Source organism: Chiloscyllium plagiosum, chromosome 24 (assembly GCF_004010195.1).
Source record: "Chiloscyllium plagiosum isolate BGI_BamShark_2017 chromosome 24, ASM401019v2, whole genome shotgun sequence".
Taxonomy (NCBI): domain Eukaryota; kingdom Metazoa; phylum Chordata; class Chondrichthyes; order Orectolobiformes; family Hemiscylliidae; genus Chiloscyllium; species Chiloscyllium plagiosum.
In genome coordinates this window covers 22,481,246-22,502,478 of record NC_057733.1, presented here as the reverse complement: position 1 = coordinate 22,502,478, position 21,233 = coordinate 22,481,246, and the positions used below count along the sequence as shown (strand labels likewise).

Here is a 21,233-nt window from a genome sequence, read left to right as displayed (position 1 = left end):
ACAACATCTGCCACCTAGATGAACACCACCACTTGCGAGTTCTCATCCAAGATGCACACTGTCCTCTGTTGGAGCAATAACATTGCTGTGTTTTTCATTAACTGAAATCAAAATTCTGGAACTCCCTTTCTAACAGCAAGGGTATATCTTTTCAATATGGACTGCAGCATTCAAGAATGTGACTCACCGTGTTCATTCTCAAGGCAACAAATCTAGCCTTGCCAGTAAACTCAAATCCAGGAACGAAGAATAATGTTACACCAGGTACAATCAATAAACTTAGCACGAGGAGTTGACTCTCAAATTCAGTCTCACTGGGCAGAGGATTTACTCATTGATGTAATGCAGCAGTCATTGTCTGCTCACTAATTCTGTTTCACTTTAATTCACTTTCTCCCTCTTCAATCTCCTTTTCACATCTTCTGTCCTGTCTCTGTAACTCTCTTTTCTATGAAGGATTCACTCTGCTGACAGTTTTGGTCCCACCTCATAGGAATTGCTCAGATTAATCTCTGAGGAAACATTTTGAAAGGAATTTTAGACAGTGCTTGGTAATAAGGTGCAAGGTCAGAACAGGGATGCTGGAAACAATAACTAGTGATCAAACTGCTGAATAGTGATGGAGGAATTGGAGTAAAGGCCAAAGGCTGGATACAGGGGTTCAGTGAACACAGCTTGGAATCTATACAGAAGGATTATTCTGTCACTGAACGCATAGAACGAGAGGGTGCCTGCTTCAGTATCCAGGTAAACCCCAATCCGCTCACACCTCGTTGCTGGAAGGATAATACCTTTATTTCTGTGTCTTGTGGAAAAGCGGAGCCAGGTTCCTCCATCTGGGTAAACATTCAAGCACCAGGACATAGCATTTTCACCAATACAACAGGACCGCTCTGCCCCTTTTCTCTTCATCCTCCCATACACGACCCCCACTTTGGCCAGAAAGTTGTGTGTGTAAGTCTGACCCTGCACCTCCCAGTAATATTTACCACAGGCCAGACTCTCACTGCACAACACCTGCCACAAGCTGTCAAAGCGCTCAGGGTGATTGGGGTAGGCCTGTGACTCTGGATAACATTCTGTCACCGTCTGATTTCCAGCTGATAAACGGAGATAATTATTCACTGTGTTGGGATCAAAAGTCAGATTCACAGCATCTGCATTGAGAAAGAGAGAGAGGCACAAACATTTGCAGAGAAATAGTTTTTTTTTAAAAATCAACTTTACATGAACAAGCTGCCTGCGTTTTGTTATAGATTAGTTTTACCTTTAAACAAACATTCTCTTTAAAAAACATACAAACTGGAATATGGTATCTGAAAAAGCAGCTGATGCAGATGCAATAACAACTTGCAATAAAAAATTGGGCAAATACTTGAAAAGAAAAATATATACAACAATGGAGAAAGAGTAGGTATGAGTGTGTGATTTACTTGACAGGTCTTTCAGAGGGCCAACACAGGCAGAATGAGTCAATTAACCCCATTTTCTGGTTATGATTCTATGAAAAAGGCTAACAAAGTGTCTGGGTAAAGGTCACTATAACAATCCCAGAGATGATATTACAATTAGATACATTTTATTACCATGTCAGCTGGTCTCTTTATATTACTTTCTAATCCAAACTTTTTTTTTTAATTGTTACTTTGCACTCTGGGCTAGTATTTATTTCTCATCCCTAAATTTCCAAAAGGGCAGTGAAGAGTCACACATATTATTGTGGGTCTGGTATCATGTGTAGGCCAGACCACCTAAGGATGGCAGATCTTCTTACCTGAAAGATGTTTGTGAACCAGACAGGTTTTTACAACAATCGATAATGGTTTCATGGTTGCCAATGGGTTAGCACTTGTTTAAAATTCAATATTTTTTTGATTGATGCTTTATGTACAGTTCTGGGACCATAGTATTTAGCAGTCCTGGGATTTATATTACAGGGGCTGGTATCTACTGGTAAAAGGTTTGGATGCAAAGACATATGAAAAGCATAAATTAAGTGAGGTCATATCCAGAAACAGAAAAAGGAATATGTTGAGTTCTGTTGGCTGAGATGGACTGCAGCATGCATGTGAGCCATACATGTAACATCTAGGGATCAAATCTCCCCCCTAGTGGAATAAGCTTGGAGGTAGCCAACCAAGCACATTCATGACACCAGCTTGCATGTTAGTTCCTTAACTTCATCAGGTTGCCAAGCCACTTTTTTAGAGGTAGGGTGGTGGTGGGTGGTTACTGAAAACCAGGCTATCACGTCGGCGTGACTAAATAGGCTTTTATAAGGACTGATCATGTTGGAGACTGACTGAAGTTGGACTCCCAGCAGTACACCAAGATTGAGATGGGTTAAGGAGGGCTGTACTCTAGGCAGTTGCCTCCCAAATTAGTTTAACCTACAGCATCTAACAGCCTTATCTCTCTCACTGCCTGGTCTCTGAGGACCTTTTATTTGGAATTTCAAAATGTTGGAGATCTTTCCATCTTGAGACACCCCCTCACAGTTAACTTGGAAAGCTCATTCAATGTTCGAGAGCCTCTCACTGGTTCTTCAATTTAGAGAGCTTGCCTTCCATAATTAACTAGACAGTGAGTCCACCCAGATTGGTTGATTTGAGGAAAATCTCTGCCTTAGAAAAGATGTATTGTCCTTGAAAGGAACATTGCAGATTCACCAGAATGTTAGAAGAATTCCAAGGATTAAATTATTTTGAGACAATACAATATTAGAAGACTAGAAGGTGATTGAGGTATCAGGATTGTAAAAGTTAGTGATCATATTGATAGAAATTTTTATCACTCAGAGTGGCAGAGTCAAAGACTAGGGACAGAACCCTCTACTCAGAGTCAGATCACTCCATTCAGGAGATGTTAGGGAGTACATGTTTATGCAAAAAGTTGGTGTAAATGGAACTCCTCCACATAAAGGAATGGATGCTGACTCAATAATTGAAAATATAAGACTAATAGAGTTTTGCCACCCAAGAGTATGGAGGCAAAGGAGATATGAATTTTGGATATGGATCTGCCATTATCACTGCATGGTGAAATAAGCTGGAGAAAATGCAAGGTCTCCACCTGTTCTGATATCCCAGGAGCACTGAATCTCCTCCACAAGTTACTGATATATAAAAACTACTAATAGAACCTGTAATGGTGAGAACCTGAATAAAACATCACAGTCTGTTACTGTCTGATGGCAACACAAATTGAACACTATCTAAATGATATTGTGACCTGTTGCATTCTCTGTGACTGGTTTGGTTTTGTGCAGCGTGGCACAGCGGTGTGAATTGACCTGTTGTTCACTGTGTTTGTGACAATGGAAATACAATATCCTTAATGCTTTTTTTTTTAAAAGGACAATGAAAATGGTACACACAGAGGTTTAATAAACACAAGATAGTTAGATTGGAACCTTACTTGAGTGTAGGGATTGCATTGCAATGTTACCTGTTTGTTAATTTCCATGATAGTCTTAGTAATAACTCTGATAAATTCATGGAAAACACTCACAGGGTAAGAAATCCTCTCTGGTTTCCAGATGAAGCGGGGGAACATGAGGCAAAGGAGTCACTGTGGGGAGATCCCGATCTTGTTCTATACAATTTAACATAAGAGGAACACATAGAAGACTTATTAACTTCACCTTGAGTTATTTATGGCTTATTACCTTCTTTATTTTGTTCCGCCTACAATTATCCTTCTTTCTGATGTTCTGAATGCAGATTAGTCAGTGTATCCTCCCCTGGACATTCTACAGGTGTAAACAGATAGAGAAAAGGAGTTGACAGCTGTACACTTCACCTTGGCAGTGGAAGGCATTGAACTCTCAGCTGCCAAATTGGAGAGAAGTAAATGGGCAATGTGCAAGACGCCAGAGTCAGAGTCAGATACAAACATTGTAATGGAGGTAATGAGGGGTGAGGAGCCAATGTAGGACAGTGAGCACAGGTATGATGGGTGAACAGGCCTTGGTACAAGTTAAGATGCAGGCAGCAGAGGTAGGATGAGTGAAATTTATGGACCACAAGATGCCAGTAGTGGTCAATTCTAAAGATTAAAAAGACATTGGTTAGATATGCAGCAGCAGATGGACTAAGATTGGGCCAATAGTAAGTTGCATTGTGAAGTGGAAGTAGACAGTCTTTGTGAGCTGTAGGACTGGAAGCTCACAGACAGAGTGAACAGTCTGGCTCAGCTTCAGGTAGAGCTGAAAAAGAAGAAATTGAATGCTAATTATTGGTATGGAGTTGATTGTGGGCCAAAGATTATAGCCCAGTGATTAATTAGAGGAAATTGCAGATCATCCAAGATTGGGAGTTGAACATTCAGAGTTAAGACAACTTTGGAACTGTTTAAAAATAGTGAGAGGAACCCGATTCCAAGACTTCCAATCTCATTCCTTGAACTAGCAGTTTTCATTGGCATAGGTTAAGAGTGCAGGAAATGAATCTGCACTCTGACCTGGCTAATTCCATTTCAGACATCTCCCTGTCCCACACAATTTGTGGCAGTGGACCAGCTTCCCCATGATATCCCCACAGGAATCCTTAACAGTTGACTGGATTTGAAGGATTTTCATTCAAAGATCTTATACATCTGCACCACCCCACTCCCACCACCACAAGCCATCTTTCCCCTCCTACTCCCTCATAGTCTTTGTGACAGCCCATGCCCCCATATGGCACCTTGTAAATTCGATGATGACCTGATACCAACTCATGTCCTTCCCACAAGCCTATCATATTTTCCGTACCAACACCATGCCTCTTCCCTGTCCATTCACCCACAAGAACTATCTATATAGCCAGTTAATCATACAATAATAATGGCAAAAGTGTCAATCTGCTGAGAAAATAAACCAGAAATATTCTTGGAAAAAAACTGCTATTCCTACAACCCTATAAAATCATATGAACAATTAAAGTATCAATAATAGAGACTTCACACACTTTATAATCTTCATTTTGTCCAAATGAACACTGAAGCATTGACAAGGGAGACATCAAAGAATAAATTATTATAATCTCTTAAAGATTGAAATCAAGCAAAATCATCAATTGACTGTTTCAGAAATCCCTGCTGAGTTTATTACTTGTCTGGCATCTCAGGCAAGCATGCACAGAGAAAACATGTTGTCCAAGAGTTGAGATATAAATGAGGATGAAGAGGAGATCCTTGGGAGAGCTCAACAGAAATTTATATTCATGTAAAATCTTTCATGTAGTAAATGTTCCAGGTGTTTCACAGGAGTGCCAGCAAAGAAAGGTTGACATGGAGACATACATAACGAGATAATAGGCAGCTGACCAAAATCTTGGTTAAAGAAATAGGATTTAATGAGTAAAGATGGGTACAAAAGTGGAGATATTTTTGGAAGGGAATTCCAGGGCTTAGAATCCAGGCGGCTGAAGGCGGGGTTGCTAATTAAAACTAAGAATTTGAAATGGGCTAAAATTGGTGGAGTGCTGAGATCTCAGAAGGTTGTAGGAGTTTAAAGGATAGGGAGGGTCTTCAATGAAGGCATTCAAAATGAAAGATGAGAATTTTAAAATCAAAACATTGCTTAAACAAGATTCATTTATCAAGCATAAAGGCATTTGGTGAGAGTTTGCTTCCAGTGGAAAAGATGTGTGATCAAGAAAAGACGATATTGCGAGAGATTCTCTCAATGATCAGTTAAATGAAAGTTAATCAAGGCAAAGTAGTCCCATAGGGAGCCATTTTGTAGATAGTTGACCTTGTGAAGACATTGGAGGGCATCAAGAAGGCTAATGCATCATGGTCACAAACAAAGATTAAGGATTAATGTCAAACAAAATAATAATTCTCAATGCTGCAAAAGATAATCTCCAGTTTGTAAAATAGTAAAATTTTAAGATTGAGCAAAAATATATAATATATAGTATACGTTCTAACAGACTACAAGACAAACTGACTAACCCCTTATTTTGTTGCTTTTCAGTTGCCTGACAGCCGCTCTCAGATATCCCGTAACCAGTGCTGAGAGGTCAGTTACTACTTTACTGGCATAGGTGAGCTTGGCTTCAACATTGGAATTGAATACTGGGATATCCCACGTCTGCGATGATGAATTCAAAGATAAAGATTCCTGATAGGACATAAAGTAGAACAGAACCTTGAAAATATCATAGAGATATAGTTCCTGTTCCATATTTCCCAGTCTCCAAGAGCATTTCCCTGTCCTACTGTCCAAAAGACAATCATCACTCTTCATGTCCAACAGTCATATCCCCATTCCCCATAGGTTAGTGAGCATAATGGTGACAGGTGAATGGGAATCATTGCAAGTTAAAATATGGGCAGTAGAGTTTTGGATGTGTTAAGGATGAAAAGCTAGCTAGGAGATGAGCGTTATTACAGAGGTGGAAGTAAATGATCTTGATGACAGAAAAAAATACGGACTTAGAAGCTCAAGCCAAGGGTCAAATAGGCTGCCTAGTTTGTGAACTGTCTGTTTCAGTTTGAGGCAGCTTCTTGAAGGGGATGAAATCAATGGGAGGGGGTAAAGATAATGGCTTCAGTCTACCCAATATTGAACTGGAAGACATTGTGGCTCAAGTGGATTTTGAATAGGCAAAGGTGGGATCAAGAGGTGGCATGTAGACCTGAGTGTTGTCTGTACACATGTAGAAGCTGAACCATTATGTGTGGAGGAAATGGACAAGAGGAAGGATGGACACATTAAAATACACGAGGACTCCTTATGAGAATGCTTCCGGTGATGATGCCGAGGACGGCTTTATGTAAATTATATGGCTGGCTGAGTTCCTTTATCTGGAATCATAGGCGGCCCCTCATTAAGCTGAAGAAGCTACAGCTTCCACAGGCAAGGGGTGGATTGGATTTCCCAGACTTTAGGAAATATCAGTTAAGTTCCCTATTAAGTTACATAGCTGATTGGGTCTTGTCTGATCCACAATCAATCTGGTTGGACATCGAGGCCTCTCAAGTAAAATACCCACTTATTAACCTTTTATTCTCAGACAAGAGGAAAATCATTACAGATCACTGTAAAAACCCTATAATACTAAACACAATCAAGGCTTGGAATATAATGCGGCAAAATGAGGGTAATTCACATAAAACATCCCCCTATGCACCGATAGTGGGAGCATGAGGATTCCAACCGGGGCTAACAGATGCCACTTTTAAACTCTGGAGAGCCAGGGGTATCTCATGTCTCGGGGATTTATTTAAAGATGGGGTCCTGATGTCTTTCGAACAGCCGCGTCAGAAATTCGGATTACCCAATGGAGACCTCTTTCGATACTTCCAAATTCAAGATTATATACAGAAGAAGACTACGTTATTAGATAGTCTTTATAAATCCAATAGAGAATGTAGTGTCCTACGACCAGTGGGGGTATCTTCCGTCAGTAATATTTATCATTTGCTACATGATGAAGTATCGAGAGATATGGATAATCTGCTTAAAACATGGGATCAAGATCTGGGACTAGAAATCTCCACAGAAACGTGGAATGATATCTGGGAAAATGCTAGAACCCAGGCTATCCAGCTGAAGATACTTCATAGGGCCCATATAGCACCGGTTCGACTGGCAAAATTTAAGGCAGGAGCATCTCCAATGTGTCCTAAATGCAAAATAGAGATGGGCACTCTTGTACATTGCTTATGGACCTGTCATAAAATCCGTAGATATTGGACTAAAGTAGCAAGCACCCTGACAGAAATTTTAGGAACGGAAATAAAAGTGGACCCCATATCTCTCCTATTGGGCTTTTCGAACTTTCCCTCCCTGGACACATACAACAAGGGCTTTTATTTAATTGAGATTACAAACCTGGCTGGTCCGCGGCCCCTCGGGGGAGGAATCCCGCACGAATACGGGTTTTATTATATCTGATGCTAACACATCCCGAGCATGTAAGAGACTTAAATATATACCCTGGTTAGTTGTAGGTTAGATTAGTAGATAGTTGAGTTTTGTTTGTTTGTTTTTTTTTCTTTTCGGTTTTTTGTTGTTGTTTTTTTTGTCAAATTTTGGCTATTGTATATTTGAGCTAATTGTATATCAATGTTTATATCTGAGAGTTTTGTTTATTTTTGTAAACTTGTAAAAATGTTAAATTTCTAATAAAAATATCTATTAAAAAAAAGAAATGGAAAAAAAAATACATGAGGACTAATGTTAAATCCTTGAGGGATCGACAAAGATTAGTGGTACATAGTCAGAAATTCATTGCTGCAAATCCTATACCTACATATCTTTTCAAATCATCCTGTTCAAAGATGTTACCGGAGTCTCCTGGATCAGAGATAGGGACACTCCCACCTCAAAAACCTATCCTGTACTTACAACTGATCAGGTAAGAGTGAAACCAAATGAGGGCAACAGAACTAGACAATGGAGGATGGGTTTTGGGGGAATATGGTTTAATTGATTGCATCAAAATTTTCAGACAGGTCATAATACCCCTGTCCTTCACCTTGCCTCTAATTCAAACACATCTGGATGGGATCTAGTGATGAAACATGGCTTTCCTTCTTTCTGATCGGACACACTTTAGATTATTAAAGACTCTTACTGCTACTCACTTGGCATCGACTCAGCAATGTGAAAAATTGCACAAGTGAATTCTATCCAGAAAATGCAGGACAATTCAAACCAAACAGCCTATTCATCAGCAACACGATGGAAGGGATTGTCAACAGTGTTATCAAGTGGCGTATACTCAACAATGACTTGCTCAATTAAGTTAATTAACTAAGTGAGGGTTGTCTGAGGCCCACTTAACTCCTGACCTCATTACAGCCTTTGTCCAAAATATGGAATAAGAGCTGAATGCAAGAGTACAAGTGAGATGACTGCACATGAAACCAAGGCAGGAATTTGACCAAGTATGGCATCAATAATTGAGTTAATGGAAAAGAGAGGGAAAGCACTCCACTAAGTGGAATCATACTTAACACAAAGTAAGATGGTTGTGGCTTCTCAAAGTCAGTCATCTCAGCCAGAGGACAACAGGAATTCTTCAGAGTAGTGTCCGACAACTGTTTCATTAATGCCTATACCTCCATCATAATGTCAGAAGTGGGGTTGTTCACTGATTGCACATTTTCAATACTGTTCATGACTATTTAGTTTTGAAAGAGTCTATATCCAAATATAGCAAGACTTGGACTACATTCATAGTTAGGTTGATAACTGTCACATAACGTTTATATCACACAGGTGTCAGACAATGACCATCCCCAAAAGGGAGAATCCAACCATCTCAACTTAACACTTAATGGTATTACTATAACTGAATTCCTCACTATGAACATTCTGAAGGTTACCATTGACCAGAAACAGAACTGGATCTATCATTAGTTTTGTGGCCACAAAGTCAGGTCTGAGACTGTGATCTCTATGGTGAGTAACTCACCTCTTGACTCCTCAAAGTCTGTCCACCATCTGCAAGGCATAAGTCAGCAATGTGATACAATAGTCTCTACATGCCTGGTTCCAACAGTACTCAAAAAACTCAGTACCATCCAGGTCAAAGCAACCCACTGATTAGCAGTGAATCCAAAGCCATCATCATTCAGTCCCATGAATATCAAGCATAGTGGTAGCAGGATAAACCATCTACAAGAGCCACTGCAGAAACCAACCAAAGCTTCTTTGACACTACCTTCTAGACCTGTGATTACTACCACCTAGAAGGACAAAGGCAGAAGGTATATAGGAGCATCTGATAGTTCCCCTCCAAGCCACATACCAACCTGACCTGGAACTTTATTGCTGTTCGTTTACTGTCAATGGGCCAAAATCCTGGAACTCCCTTCTTAACAGCATTCTGGGTATACACACACCACATGGACTGCAGAGGTTTAAGAAGCCATCTCAACACCACCTTTCTTAAGGTCAGTTAGAAATGGGTAATAATTGCTGACCTCGCCAGATGCCCACATTCAGTGAATGAATTTTTAAAAAAATATGCTGTTAGCTGACACAGTGTAGAGCAGTGATTAAAATATGCGTGCCCAGCTCTGTATGATTTAAGCAAATTGGAATAAACTGTCTGAGCCAGCAATAAGTTTATCTCTCAGTCTTTATCTCTTGTATTGGGTGCATAGACATTGATCTTTGTCACAAAGCTGCAATCAGGTTTAATCTGTAAGATCTGAATCAGCACATGTAATTATTGGGTGGATAAATGAGTAGGAATGGAATCAGTATATTTAGTACCTGCACCAACATCACATGATCACTGCTCTTTGACAAGGTTTTCAGCTGCTGCTCCTCCTCTCTCAGTTCCTCACATTTCTGTTCCAGTTGACTCCGGATACTGTCAGCCTGGCTCAGTGCTGCTTGCACTGTGTTCTCGACTAATCCAGTCACTTGTTCAGTGGCTTCCTCAACGGCTTCAGTCATTGCAGAGAATGTGCCTCTAATTTCACATCCCACTTTAAGTGAAGAGCTCTAACAAAGAGTAAAACACAGGGCCAGTGACTGACCGCATGTACCACAGTCAACAGATGTACTTCAAATCTCAAGGATATACTCACTATGATTGAGTCTACATTTTGCTGCAGAAGTCTGATCTCGATTAGAGTTTTCTTTATCTTTGCTTCTGCTTCATGTCCTTTTTGGAAAAGCTTTTCCTTGAAAGTAGAAAGGTGTGTTAATAGTGAATTTTTTAACAAGAACCAAAAAAAAAGAATTCGATCCTGTTCCCATCCCACGAACCCAATTCCAAGATCTGCCTTGAAACGTAAATCAGTTCATATTGCAATACTGATTAATATTTTGATGGAAATCATTTATACAAATGTTTTCTACCTCTGTCACATGCCTACAGGCATGCTACATAGCTTTAACATTGCTAATAGGAACTATTATTATGCAAGATTTGCATTTATATTTACTTCTCACAAATACCAATATCTCAAAATAGTTTACAGCCAATAAATTACTTTGCATGGATTTCATATAGGAAAAGCTGCAGCCAATTTACATATGGCAAACTCCCACAAACAGCAACATGACCAAATAATCTGATTGAGGAATAAATAAATATTGACCAGGATACCAGGGATAACTCTCCTGCTCTTATTTACAGTATTAGCATGGAACCTTCAACGTTCACCCAAGGCGAAAGTGAGGACTGCAGATGCTGGAAAGTAGAGTCGTGAGTGTGGTGCTGGAAAAGCACAGCAGGTCAGGCAGCATCCGAAGAGCACGAAAATCGACGTTTCGGGCAAAAGCCCTTTATCAGGAATGGAGCTGGGAGCCTCGGGGGTTGAAGAGATAAATGGGAGCGGGCTGGGGATGTGGGAAGGTATCTGATAGTGCGATAAGTGGATAGAGCTGAGGTAATGGTGATAGGTCGGAGGGGAGGGTGGAGCGGATAGGTGGGAAGGAAGATGGACAAGTAGAACAGGGCATGAGGGCAGTGCTGAGCTGGAAGTTGGAACAGGGAAGAGATGAGGGAAGGGGAAATGAGGAAATTGGTGAATGCATCTCATCCATCTTCTGTACCTCCACCCTTGAACCCCACCCCTCCAAATGCAACAAGGGCAGAACCCTCCGGTCCTTACCTTCCATCCCACCAACCTCCGTATACATCGCATCATCCCCTGCCATTTCCGCCACCTACAAATGGTCCCCACCCCTATCTGCTTTCCATAAAGACTGTTCCCACTGCGACTGCCTCGTCAGATCGACATCCCCAACAACCCACCCTCCCCTCCTGGCACCTTTCCCTGCCACCACAGAAATTGCAAAACCTGCACCCACACCTCCCACCTTACGTCAATCCAAGACACCAAAGGAGCATTCCACATCCATCAAAGTTTCACCTGCACTTCCACATGTCATTTACTGTATCCGTTACTCCCGATGCGGTCTCCTCTACATTGGGGAGACAGACGCCTACTCGCAGAGTGTTTCAGAGAACATCTACGGGACACCCGCACCAACCAACCTCACCGCCCTATGGCCAAATACTTGAACTCCACCTCCCACTCTGCCGAGGACATGCAGTTCCTGGGCCTCCTCCATCGCCACTCCCTACCCACCCCGACGCCTGAAGGAAGAACGCCTCATTTTCCGCCCCGGGAACCTCCAACCCCATGGCATCAGTGTGGATTTCACCAGTTTCCTCACTTCCACTTCCCCCACCTTATCCCAGTTCCAACGTTCCAGCTCAGCACTGCCCTCATGACCTGTCCATCTTCCTTCCCACTTATCTGCTCCACCCTCCCTCTGACCCAACACCATTACCCCAACTCCATCCACCTATTGCACTCTCAGCTACCTTCCCACCAGCCCCAACCCCCTCCCATTTATTGCTCCACCCCTGAGGCGCCCAGCCTCATTCCTGATTAAGGGCTTTTGTCCGAAACGTTGATTTTCCTGCTCCTCAGATGTTGCCTGACGTGCTGTGCTTTTCTAGCACCACACTCTCAACTACATTCACCCAAGGCAGGTATGTTTTCAATTTTCTCATCTCATCTGAAAGACAGCACTTTTGATTGAGCAGCATTTCCTCAATATTGCATTGGATGCCAATCTTGATTTTTGTTTCAAGTCCTGGAGTAGTACTTGAACACAGAATTTTGTGACTCAGAGGTAAGAATGGCTGACCCATCATTGTATGGTAAGTTACTGGGTAGTGAGGGGATATAGGAAGAAGGCATCTTACAAAGGCTGCTTACAAACTTGTTGCTGTTCTGTCATAACATAGATACAATGAGAATTTTTTTTCTCCTGTCAAAATATATTACATAAATTCCTCACCACGGCATCCAACTGACTCTCAGTTGTCCTTGTCGCTCATCCTAGAAATGTTCCCATCGATGGTCCCACTGATGTCTCTGTGTATGGTCCCACTAACTGCTATAATATTCAAACATTCTCAAGTCCAACCACTCACAAAATTTAAATATTCTTTCAACCAGAAGCCAGCTCCCTTCCCTGAAGGAAGAAATGTGACGGACTAAAGTGAAAAACTGACCTTATAAGGCATTGTAATCCTGAACTTTGTAAATAGGATCATAGGGTACTAAAGCAAGTACGTTATAATGAACTTTTACAGAACTGGTTCATCCTCATGTGGAGGATTGTGTCCGGTTCTAGGCACCAGACCTTAAGGATAAGAAGTAATTGGAGGAATTGCAAAAAAGATGTACAAGAATAATTCCAACAGGTGAGAGATTTCAGTTATGAGGATAGATTGGAAAGCTGTGTCTTTTCTCTTTAGAAAACAAAGTTTGAGAAGATAATGAATGGAGGTGTCCAAAATTAGAGGGGACAGAGTAAATGGGGAGAAATAGTTATCATTGGTGGAAGGGTTGAGAACCAGACAATACCAAACTAGGATTAAGATTATAATCATTCTATATTCAATTCTACAAGATTCTTGTCCTTCACAATGTCCTCTTATATTATCTTCTCTACTGATGGCACCAGTTGATAGTTAGGTGTAGGCACCAAGACATCATGCATTCTCATCCAAGAGGACAATCTTCATATATGAGGCATTCCTGACAGTGTATTATTGGTGACAGTTGCTTCATGGCCAGAATCATAGCCTATCATTGGATTGACATCACTCGATATCTACATATTAAACTTCCAGTGAGGATGAACTTAGGAGTTAGCGATCTATTAGTGTAATATCTGTTCTAGCGAAGTTGTTAGAATCTAGTTACTGAGTGAATAAGAACTTTCACAAAATCAGAGCAAGCTGGGATGGATTTGTGAAAGATAGATCATGTATAATTGATTTACTGATTTCTTTGCAGAAGTCATTGGCATGGTATATCTGAGAATATCCATGGATATTTATTAGATTAGATTACTTACAGTGTGGAAACAGGCCCTTCGGCCCAACAAGTCCACACCGCCCCGAAGTGCAACCCACCCATACCCCTACATTTACCCCTTACCTAACACTACGGGCAATTTAGCATGGCCAATTCACCTGACCTGCACATCTTTGGACTGTGGGAGGAAACTGGAGCACCCGGAGGAAACCCACGCAGACACGGGGAGAATGTGCAAATTCCACACAGTCAGTGTGCACTTCCAGAAAACATTCTAAGCTCTGCATCTGGCATTCCTAAAAAAAGTGTTAAAGATAATATCAAATTTAAAGAAAAATCATATAATTGTGCAAAAATAGGTGGCAGGTCAGAAGATTGGACAAACCATAAAACAAGCAAAGAATGTCTAAAAGATACGTAAGGAAAGTAAAATTGAAGTATGAGAGAAAGCTAGCTAGAAGTATAAAAAGAGAGTTTTCTTTTTAATTTGTTCACAGGATGTGACATTGCTCGCTAGGACAGCATTTATGACCTATCCATAATTGCCCAGTGGGAAGCTAACAGTAAACCACATTGCTGTGGCTCTGGAGTCACATGTAGGCCAGAACAGGTAAGGACAGCAGATTTGAAAAGTGTGGTGCTGGAAAAACACAGCAGGCCAGGCAGCATATTTCCTTCCCTAAACATAGTGAACAAGATTATTTTTTTAAGGCAATCAACAGTGGTTACATGTCACCAATAGGCCAGTTCCTTATTCTAGATTTTAATTGAATTAAAATGTAAATATCTACCAAAGCTGGATTTTCTTGGAATCATAGAATCTAGAGTGTGATTAGATTAGATTACTTACAGTGTGGAAACAGGCCCTTCGGCCCAACAAGTCCACACCGACCCGCCGAAGCGTAACCCACCCATTCCCATACATTTACCCCTTTACCTAACACTACGGGCAATTTAGCATGGCCGATTCACCTGACCTGCACATCTTTGGACTGTGGGAGGAAACCGGAGCACCCGGAGGAAACCCATGCAGACACGGGGAGAATGTGCAAACTCCACACAGTCAGTCGCCTGAGTCGGGAATTGAACGCGGGTCTCTGGCGCTGTGAGGCAGCAGTGCTAACCACTGTGCCACCGTGCCGCCCACTACCACCGTGCCGCCCATTCAGCCCATTGGGTCTACACTGACCTTCTGAAGAACATCCTACTCTATCCCTGTAACCCTGCATTTCTCATGGCTAACCTGCTTAGCCTGCACATCCTTGGATACTGTAGGCAGTTTAACAAGGCCAATGACATTACCACAAAATAACTGCCTCCTCATATAATGTAAGATGTATGATTTATGTCTATTTTAATATAATTTATTTTAGAGTTTGGATTTTGAACTAGTGATGTGCGGGTTTTGGCGTGTATGAAGAGATTTAATGATTAACTTGTTAGGCTCTCTGGAGTCATGAAGTTTTTTTCAATCAGTATGTCAGAGAGAGTGTTCCTGGGTTGATAATTAGAATTTGTTTGGACTTCGAGTTTAACATGCAGACAGAGTAAACATTTAAGAGTATTAGCTTGCTTTCAGTTAAAAGAATCAGGATTTGTTTTGCTAAGAGGAAAAATCCATAACTTTTAAAGCTTTTAGTATCCATTCAGAGGTCCTACTTGAAGTTAGATGTATGAAACAGTTTCTCCTCAAGAAAGAAGCTCAGACAGAAAAATTAGAATATAGGTTGCCTCAGTGTCAAGAGTTTAGTTGAAAGCTCCAGACCAAAAGTGTTTTGCTTAAAACCTGGACGGGGTTACTTTAAGCTGACAAAATATAAGCTACGTTGTGTGACTAATCAAGGAAAAGATCCAGGGATTGAAAGGAACAGTTAAGTCAAACCTATAGACGTGATAGTGATAGGAAGTAATTCTCTGATATTCAAGTACTGCACAGTGGAGTTGGATTCAACAGGATTGTATTTTTACTATGTGTTTTCAGATCTTTCAAATTATGACATTCTATTTTGTTTACATTTATTTTGTAAACTAAACTTCTGTTTAATTGTTAAAAACAAATCTGAATCATTGTGTGTTTTTGTTTAGATGACCATCTTGTTAAATAAAAATAAAACATAATATATCAAGCCAAAAGGGAAGCAATAGCATAGTGGTATTATCAACAGAATGTTCTGGGGTCCTGGTTCCAAATCCTGGGGAAGGAAACTGCTGTCCTTACTTGGTTGTCTTCTGAGGAAAGACTGGACACACTAGGCTTGTATCCACTATAGAAGATTCAAACTGGTTGGTAGACAGAAAACAGGTCTTTTTCCAAGTGGCAGCCAGAGACCAGTGGGATTTCATAGGAATCAGTGCTTGGGACACCAGCTATTTGCAATATATACTAATGTATTACATGAGAGAATTAAATGTGATATCTCAAAGTTTGCAGATGACACAGCCGAATGGGAGGGTGAGCTGTAAGGTAGATGCAGAGACACATCATTGTCATTTGGACAAGTTGAGTGAGTGGGCAAATGCATGGCAGATGATGTATAACGTGAATAAACATGAGGTTATCTACTTTGGTAGCAAAAACAAGAAGGCACATTATTATTTGAATTGTGATAGATTGGGAAATGTAGAAGTGCAATGAGACCTGGGTGTCCTTGTAAACCAGTTGCTGAAAGTAAGCTTGCAGATGCAGCAGGTAGTGAAGACGGCAAATGGTGTCTGCCCATCATAGAAGAGGATTTGATTACAGGAATAGGGATGTTTTGCTGCAATTGTACAAGGACATGGTGAGACCCACACTTGGAGTACCATGTGCAATTTTGGTCTCCTTATCATAGGATGGATGTTTCGGTGATGGAGGGAATGCCACAAAGGTTTACCAGATGCTTCCTGGTATGGCATGATGGACATATCAAGAGAGAAATTAATGGTTAGGACTATATTCACAGGAGTTTATAAGAATCAAGGGATCTTTTAGAAACCTTTAAAATTCTAACATGACTAGGCAGGGTAAATGCAGGAAAGAGGATGCCGATGAATTGGGAGTCCAGAACCAGAGGGTCACAGTTCAAGGATATAGGGTAGGTCATTTAGGACTGAGATGAAGATAAATTTCTTTGTCCAAAGAGTGCCGAGCTTGTCGAATTCTCCACTACAAAAAGCAGTTGAGGCCAAAACACTGAATATTTTCAAGGAGTTAGATATGATTCTTAGGGCTAAAGGGATCAAAGGATATGGGGAGATAGCAGGAACAGGGCAGTGAGGTGGATGATCAGTCGTGATCAAATTGAATGCGAGAGTAATAATGCAGGACCAAAGGGTCTACCTCGGCTCCGATTTTCTACGTTTCCGTGAAATATAAAACATCCTGAGGAATCTTGACAGGGTATATGTAGAAGGAATATTTCCTCTTGTGGGAGCATTAGGAGTCACCATTTAAGGCAGGGATGAGGAGAATTCTTTTACCTCAGAAGATTGGGCATATTTGGAACACTCATTCTCAAAATATGGTGGAGCTATTTGAATATTTTTAAAGGCAGAGGTGGATAGACTCTTGACACTCAGCAGGTGAAAGGTTATTGGTAGTTAGAGTTAGGGACTGTGGAGTTAAGGTTATAATCAGACCAGCTTATTAAATGGCAAGAATTGATCCAAGGGTCTACTGCTGCTCCTAACACATATGTAAAAAAAGTGAGAGGAATTGGAAGCAATACTGGCATACAAATTTGATGGGTGGTGGGAGATAGAGATTGAGGATAAAAGGTATATACTCAAATGGCAGAATGTGGCTAGTAATTGCTATCCACGGTTTTGATAAATTACTTAAATGAAGGAATAGAGAACTCCTATATCCAAATTTACTGATTACACTAATTTGGGCAACATTGTAAATAGTGGAGATGAGATCTGAAAGTAGCAGACACCGTTAAATTCAGTGAGTGGGTACAATGTTGGCGAAGGCATTCACTGCAAGTGTGAGGTGATCCACTGTGGATCTAAGGAGAAAGATCAGAGTGTTTCTAAGTGGTGACAGAGTTAGGAATGGTGGAGGAGCAGAGAGATTTAGGGATCCAAGTACAAAAATGACCAAAAGCTAGTGGTCAAAAAATGATTTAGGAGGTTAATTGAATGCTAAATTTTATTGCAATGGAATGGAATACAAAATAACTGAAATAACCTTTGCACAAAACTCTGGTTTGATTCCATCTGGAGTAACTGTACAACTGGTACCATAGCTGAGGCAGATGGTGCACCCCGATTCAACAGAATGATATAGAGGGAAAAGGGTTAAATTATGATGACAGGTTGCATGGAGTAACTATGTTTGCCTTGACTGTAAAGAATAAAGTGAGATACAATTAAATTGTTAAAAATGATTACAAGGATTAAGATGATAGATATAAACAAATGCTTTCCTTCAGTGGGGAAGTCCAGCTCTAAATTTCAAATTAGAGCTAAGCCATTGGGAATGATGTCACTGAGTACTTCTTCATATAAAAGATAGTAGAAATAAATGAGTGTTTCTGCAAAAAGCTGTTGTAGTATTAGGAAAGAAAAATTGATAAGAGGTACTGATCAACAATTATCTAATTAAACACTGGAACTGCCACAAAGAACTAAATGGCCTTCTCTAATATTACAATAGTTTTATTTGACTTTAGCTGAAAATGTGTTGCTGGAAAAGCGCAGCAGGTCAGGCAGCATCCAGGGAACAGGAGAATCGACGTTTCGGGCATAAGCCCTTCTTCAGGAATCAAGAAGGGCTTATGCCCGAAACGTCGATTCTCCTGCTCCTTGGATGCTGCCTGACCTGCTGCGCTTTTCCAGCAACACATTTTCAGCTCTGATCTCCAGCATCTGCAAGTCCTCACTTTCTCCTTATTTGACTTTAGACCATCTTCTTTCTCTAAAAATAAAAGGAACCCCAAGTAATGAGCTCACCTTTCTATCAGCTCCCTCCTCTTCTACTGTGACTGTTTCATGGTTCTTGTGTTCCTTCGTTGTACAAACCGAGCAGATAAAGGTCTGATTTGTTCTGCAGAACAAGTCAAGAGCTTTTCCATGGACTGGGCACCGTCTCTGGCTGAGCTTCTTGACAGGATGGGTCAGGATGTGGTGTTGGAATACTTCATTCTCCTGGTGAGGCTTCAGGTGGAATTTGCAAAAAGAGGCCAGGCACACCAGACAGGACTGTTCTGCCTGTAGCTTGGTGTGGGTGCAGAAATCGCAGACCACGTCATCTGGGCCAACAGGGCCTTCAGAAAAACTCCCCTTGGATGAAGCAAAGTCCTCAACCACTCTACATAGGACATGGCTCCTGAAAAGCTGAGGTCTGGGAGTGAATCCCTCTTGACATTGAGGACAGCAATGGCCTCCACCATTCATATCTTGATCCCAGTAACTCTGAATACATTTCAGACAGAAACTGTGACCACATGGGATTGTTACAGGATCCTTGAACATTTCCAAACATATCGCACACAACAGGCTGTCCTCTGAGAGAAGCACATTAACAGCAGACATGGTTGAAGCAAACAAAACTCAGGGCAGGAGTCAATGACACTTGAATTTAAACTGATTTATAGCTAAATAGACACACCCATGGGGTGTTGCAGGCAGAGTGGGGGCATATGGAGCATCAGAGGTGGTGTTTCACTGTCAGATCATTTCAACAGTAAAAATCTGTTTGGAGGCTTTTTTTATCTTATCAAATGAAAAGCCTCTGATAGTTCTGCTTGCCCTGGAATTTCATCACTGAATTCAGTATGTTAGTTGCTATTGAAAGAATTCATTACCTCCTATTGTTTTGTGGCAATTGCCTCCCCAAGTAACATTGAAATTTGTGTTTGCAGGAAAGGATGTTCCAATGAATTGCACAGCTTTACTTTTGAAACAATCACCGTTATAATTTAAGAATCACAACATTTGTATTGCACACAAGATCTTACTAACTGTGATTAGACAAATAACAAGATAATCTACTCACCATGTTGTTTAACGTCTGATCATTTTATGTCAGCATAATACTACTGTGCTACTCTGAAATAGTATCATAAAACCTTTTATGTCCACCCGAGTGGATAGATGGTGCCTCAGTTTAATGTTCCATCTGAACCAAAAGGCTTCTCTCTCAAGAAAACAGGGGTACTCACACAGTGAACTACAACTGACACTTGGTGGAAAGGGAGTAACGTGATGTTGCATCATTCTTATCACTTCATTTCAGATGGAGTCATGTGGTATTCCATCACTTCTTGATGAAGTCTGTTTAAATTGCAATGCCATTGACCAGCTATCATATGGGTTAATTAAGCCTGATTAGTGGTTGATAGTGAAATCCCCCTGTGACTCTGTCCCCCAACCCCACGAGTGTGTTTAACTAGCTAGAAATTTGTTAAGTCCTAGTGACTCCTTCCCTTGATCCTGTTTGCTTCATCACGTTTGTTGTTAATGTGCAAGTACAGTATAGCAAGTAATTAGGAAGGCAAATAGAATGTTGGTCCTTATGGCTGTGGCCACAGGGTATAAACCTGAGGAAATTTTGCTACATCTTACAGGGTATAGATGAGGCCCTGTAAGGATACTCTGTACTGTCTTCTACATGAAAGAGGCAGTTCAGAGAAGTTGATTCCTAGAATGAGCGAGTTATCTTAAGGAAAAGGTCAAGTAGGGTGGGTTGATTATCATTAGTGTATGGAGAAATGAGAGGTGATCATACTTAAAAATACAAGATTCTGAGGGTAGATGCTGATAGAATGTTCCCCGAATTGGTGTATCTAAAACTCAGGACATGGTTTCAAAATAACGGGTCTCCCATTTAAGATTGAGGTCAGAAAGAATTTTGTCTCTTGGGAGAGTCGTTAATTTTTCAAATCTCTACCCTGAAGAGGAGGAATATTTTCAATGCTTAATTAGATGAATGCTGAAATAGAATGCATCAAATGTTCAGGCATCATCCTAGTCCCATTTGAATATAGTTGTTCCCTGGGAGGCATTCAAAGCTCCTGGATCGAGACAAGGTAGACACAGCCCAAAGGTATTGTTAGTGCTCACAAGGTTTCACTCCCAGATCTCATTCGCAGTAGCGTCATTCTGTGGAGAATGGTTGAGGACTTTGCCTGATCAATGGGGAGCTTTGCTGAAGACCTTTTAGGTTCCACAGGTGTGTGGATATGCAAAACTTAAAGGATCTTATGAAAAGAAACGAGCATAGGTTGGTTGAAACATTTGAGAACTCACTAGCTGCTGTTCCAATAACATCATGTAATTATTGTCTTCTACCAAGACATGCAGATGAAGCTTCCTTTAATTTCTTAATGTCTGGTAATGTAGCTCTCCTTCTCTAAGGTGGATTTTGAATCCATGATGATTAATCCTGAAGCAATGGTGGTGCTAATTAGGTCAAGCTGTTGTTAATAATTAATTTAAATTACAAAGCT

The 21,233-nt window shown here is 40.8% G+C and overlaps 1 protein-coding gene across 2 annotated transcripts; it reads right to left on the bottom strand.

The window, feature by feature from the left end:
* Positions 1 to 193: 193 nt before the first annotated feature.
* Positions 194 to 19,317, bottom strand: LOC122562072 (E3 ubiquitin/ISG15 ligase TRIM25-like). 2 transcript variants are annotated; one of them, XM_043714555.1, is made up of 6 exons: positions 18,736 to 19,317; positions 10,540 to 10,635; positions 10,220 to 10,453; positions 5,941 to 6,109; positions 3,511 to 3,594; positions 194 to 1,157 (listed from the first exon to the last, which is right to left on the bottom strand). In XM_043714555.1, the coding sequence occupies exons 1-6, from the start codon at positions 19,315 to 19,317 to the stop codon at positions 595 to 597; spliced, it is 1,728 nt and encodes a 575-aa protein (XP_043570490.1). In that variant the 3' UTR covers positions 194 to 594. The 2 variants fall into 2 exon arrangements, with proteins under 2 accessions (XP_043570490.1, XP_043570491.1); XM_043714556.1 differs by lacking the exon at positions 3,511 to 3,594.
* Between the last annotated feature and the right edge of the window lie 1,916 nt (positions 19,318 to 21,233).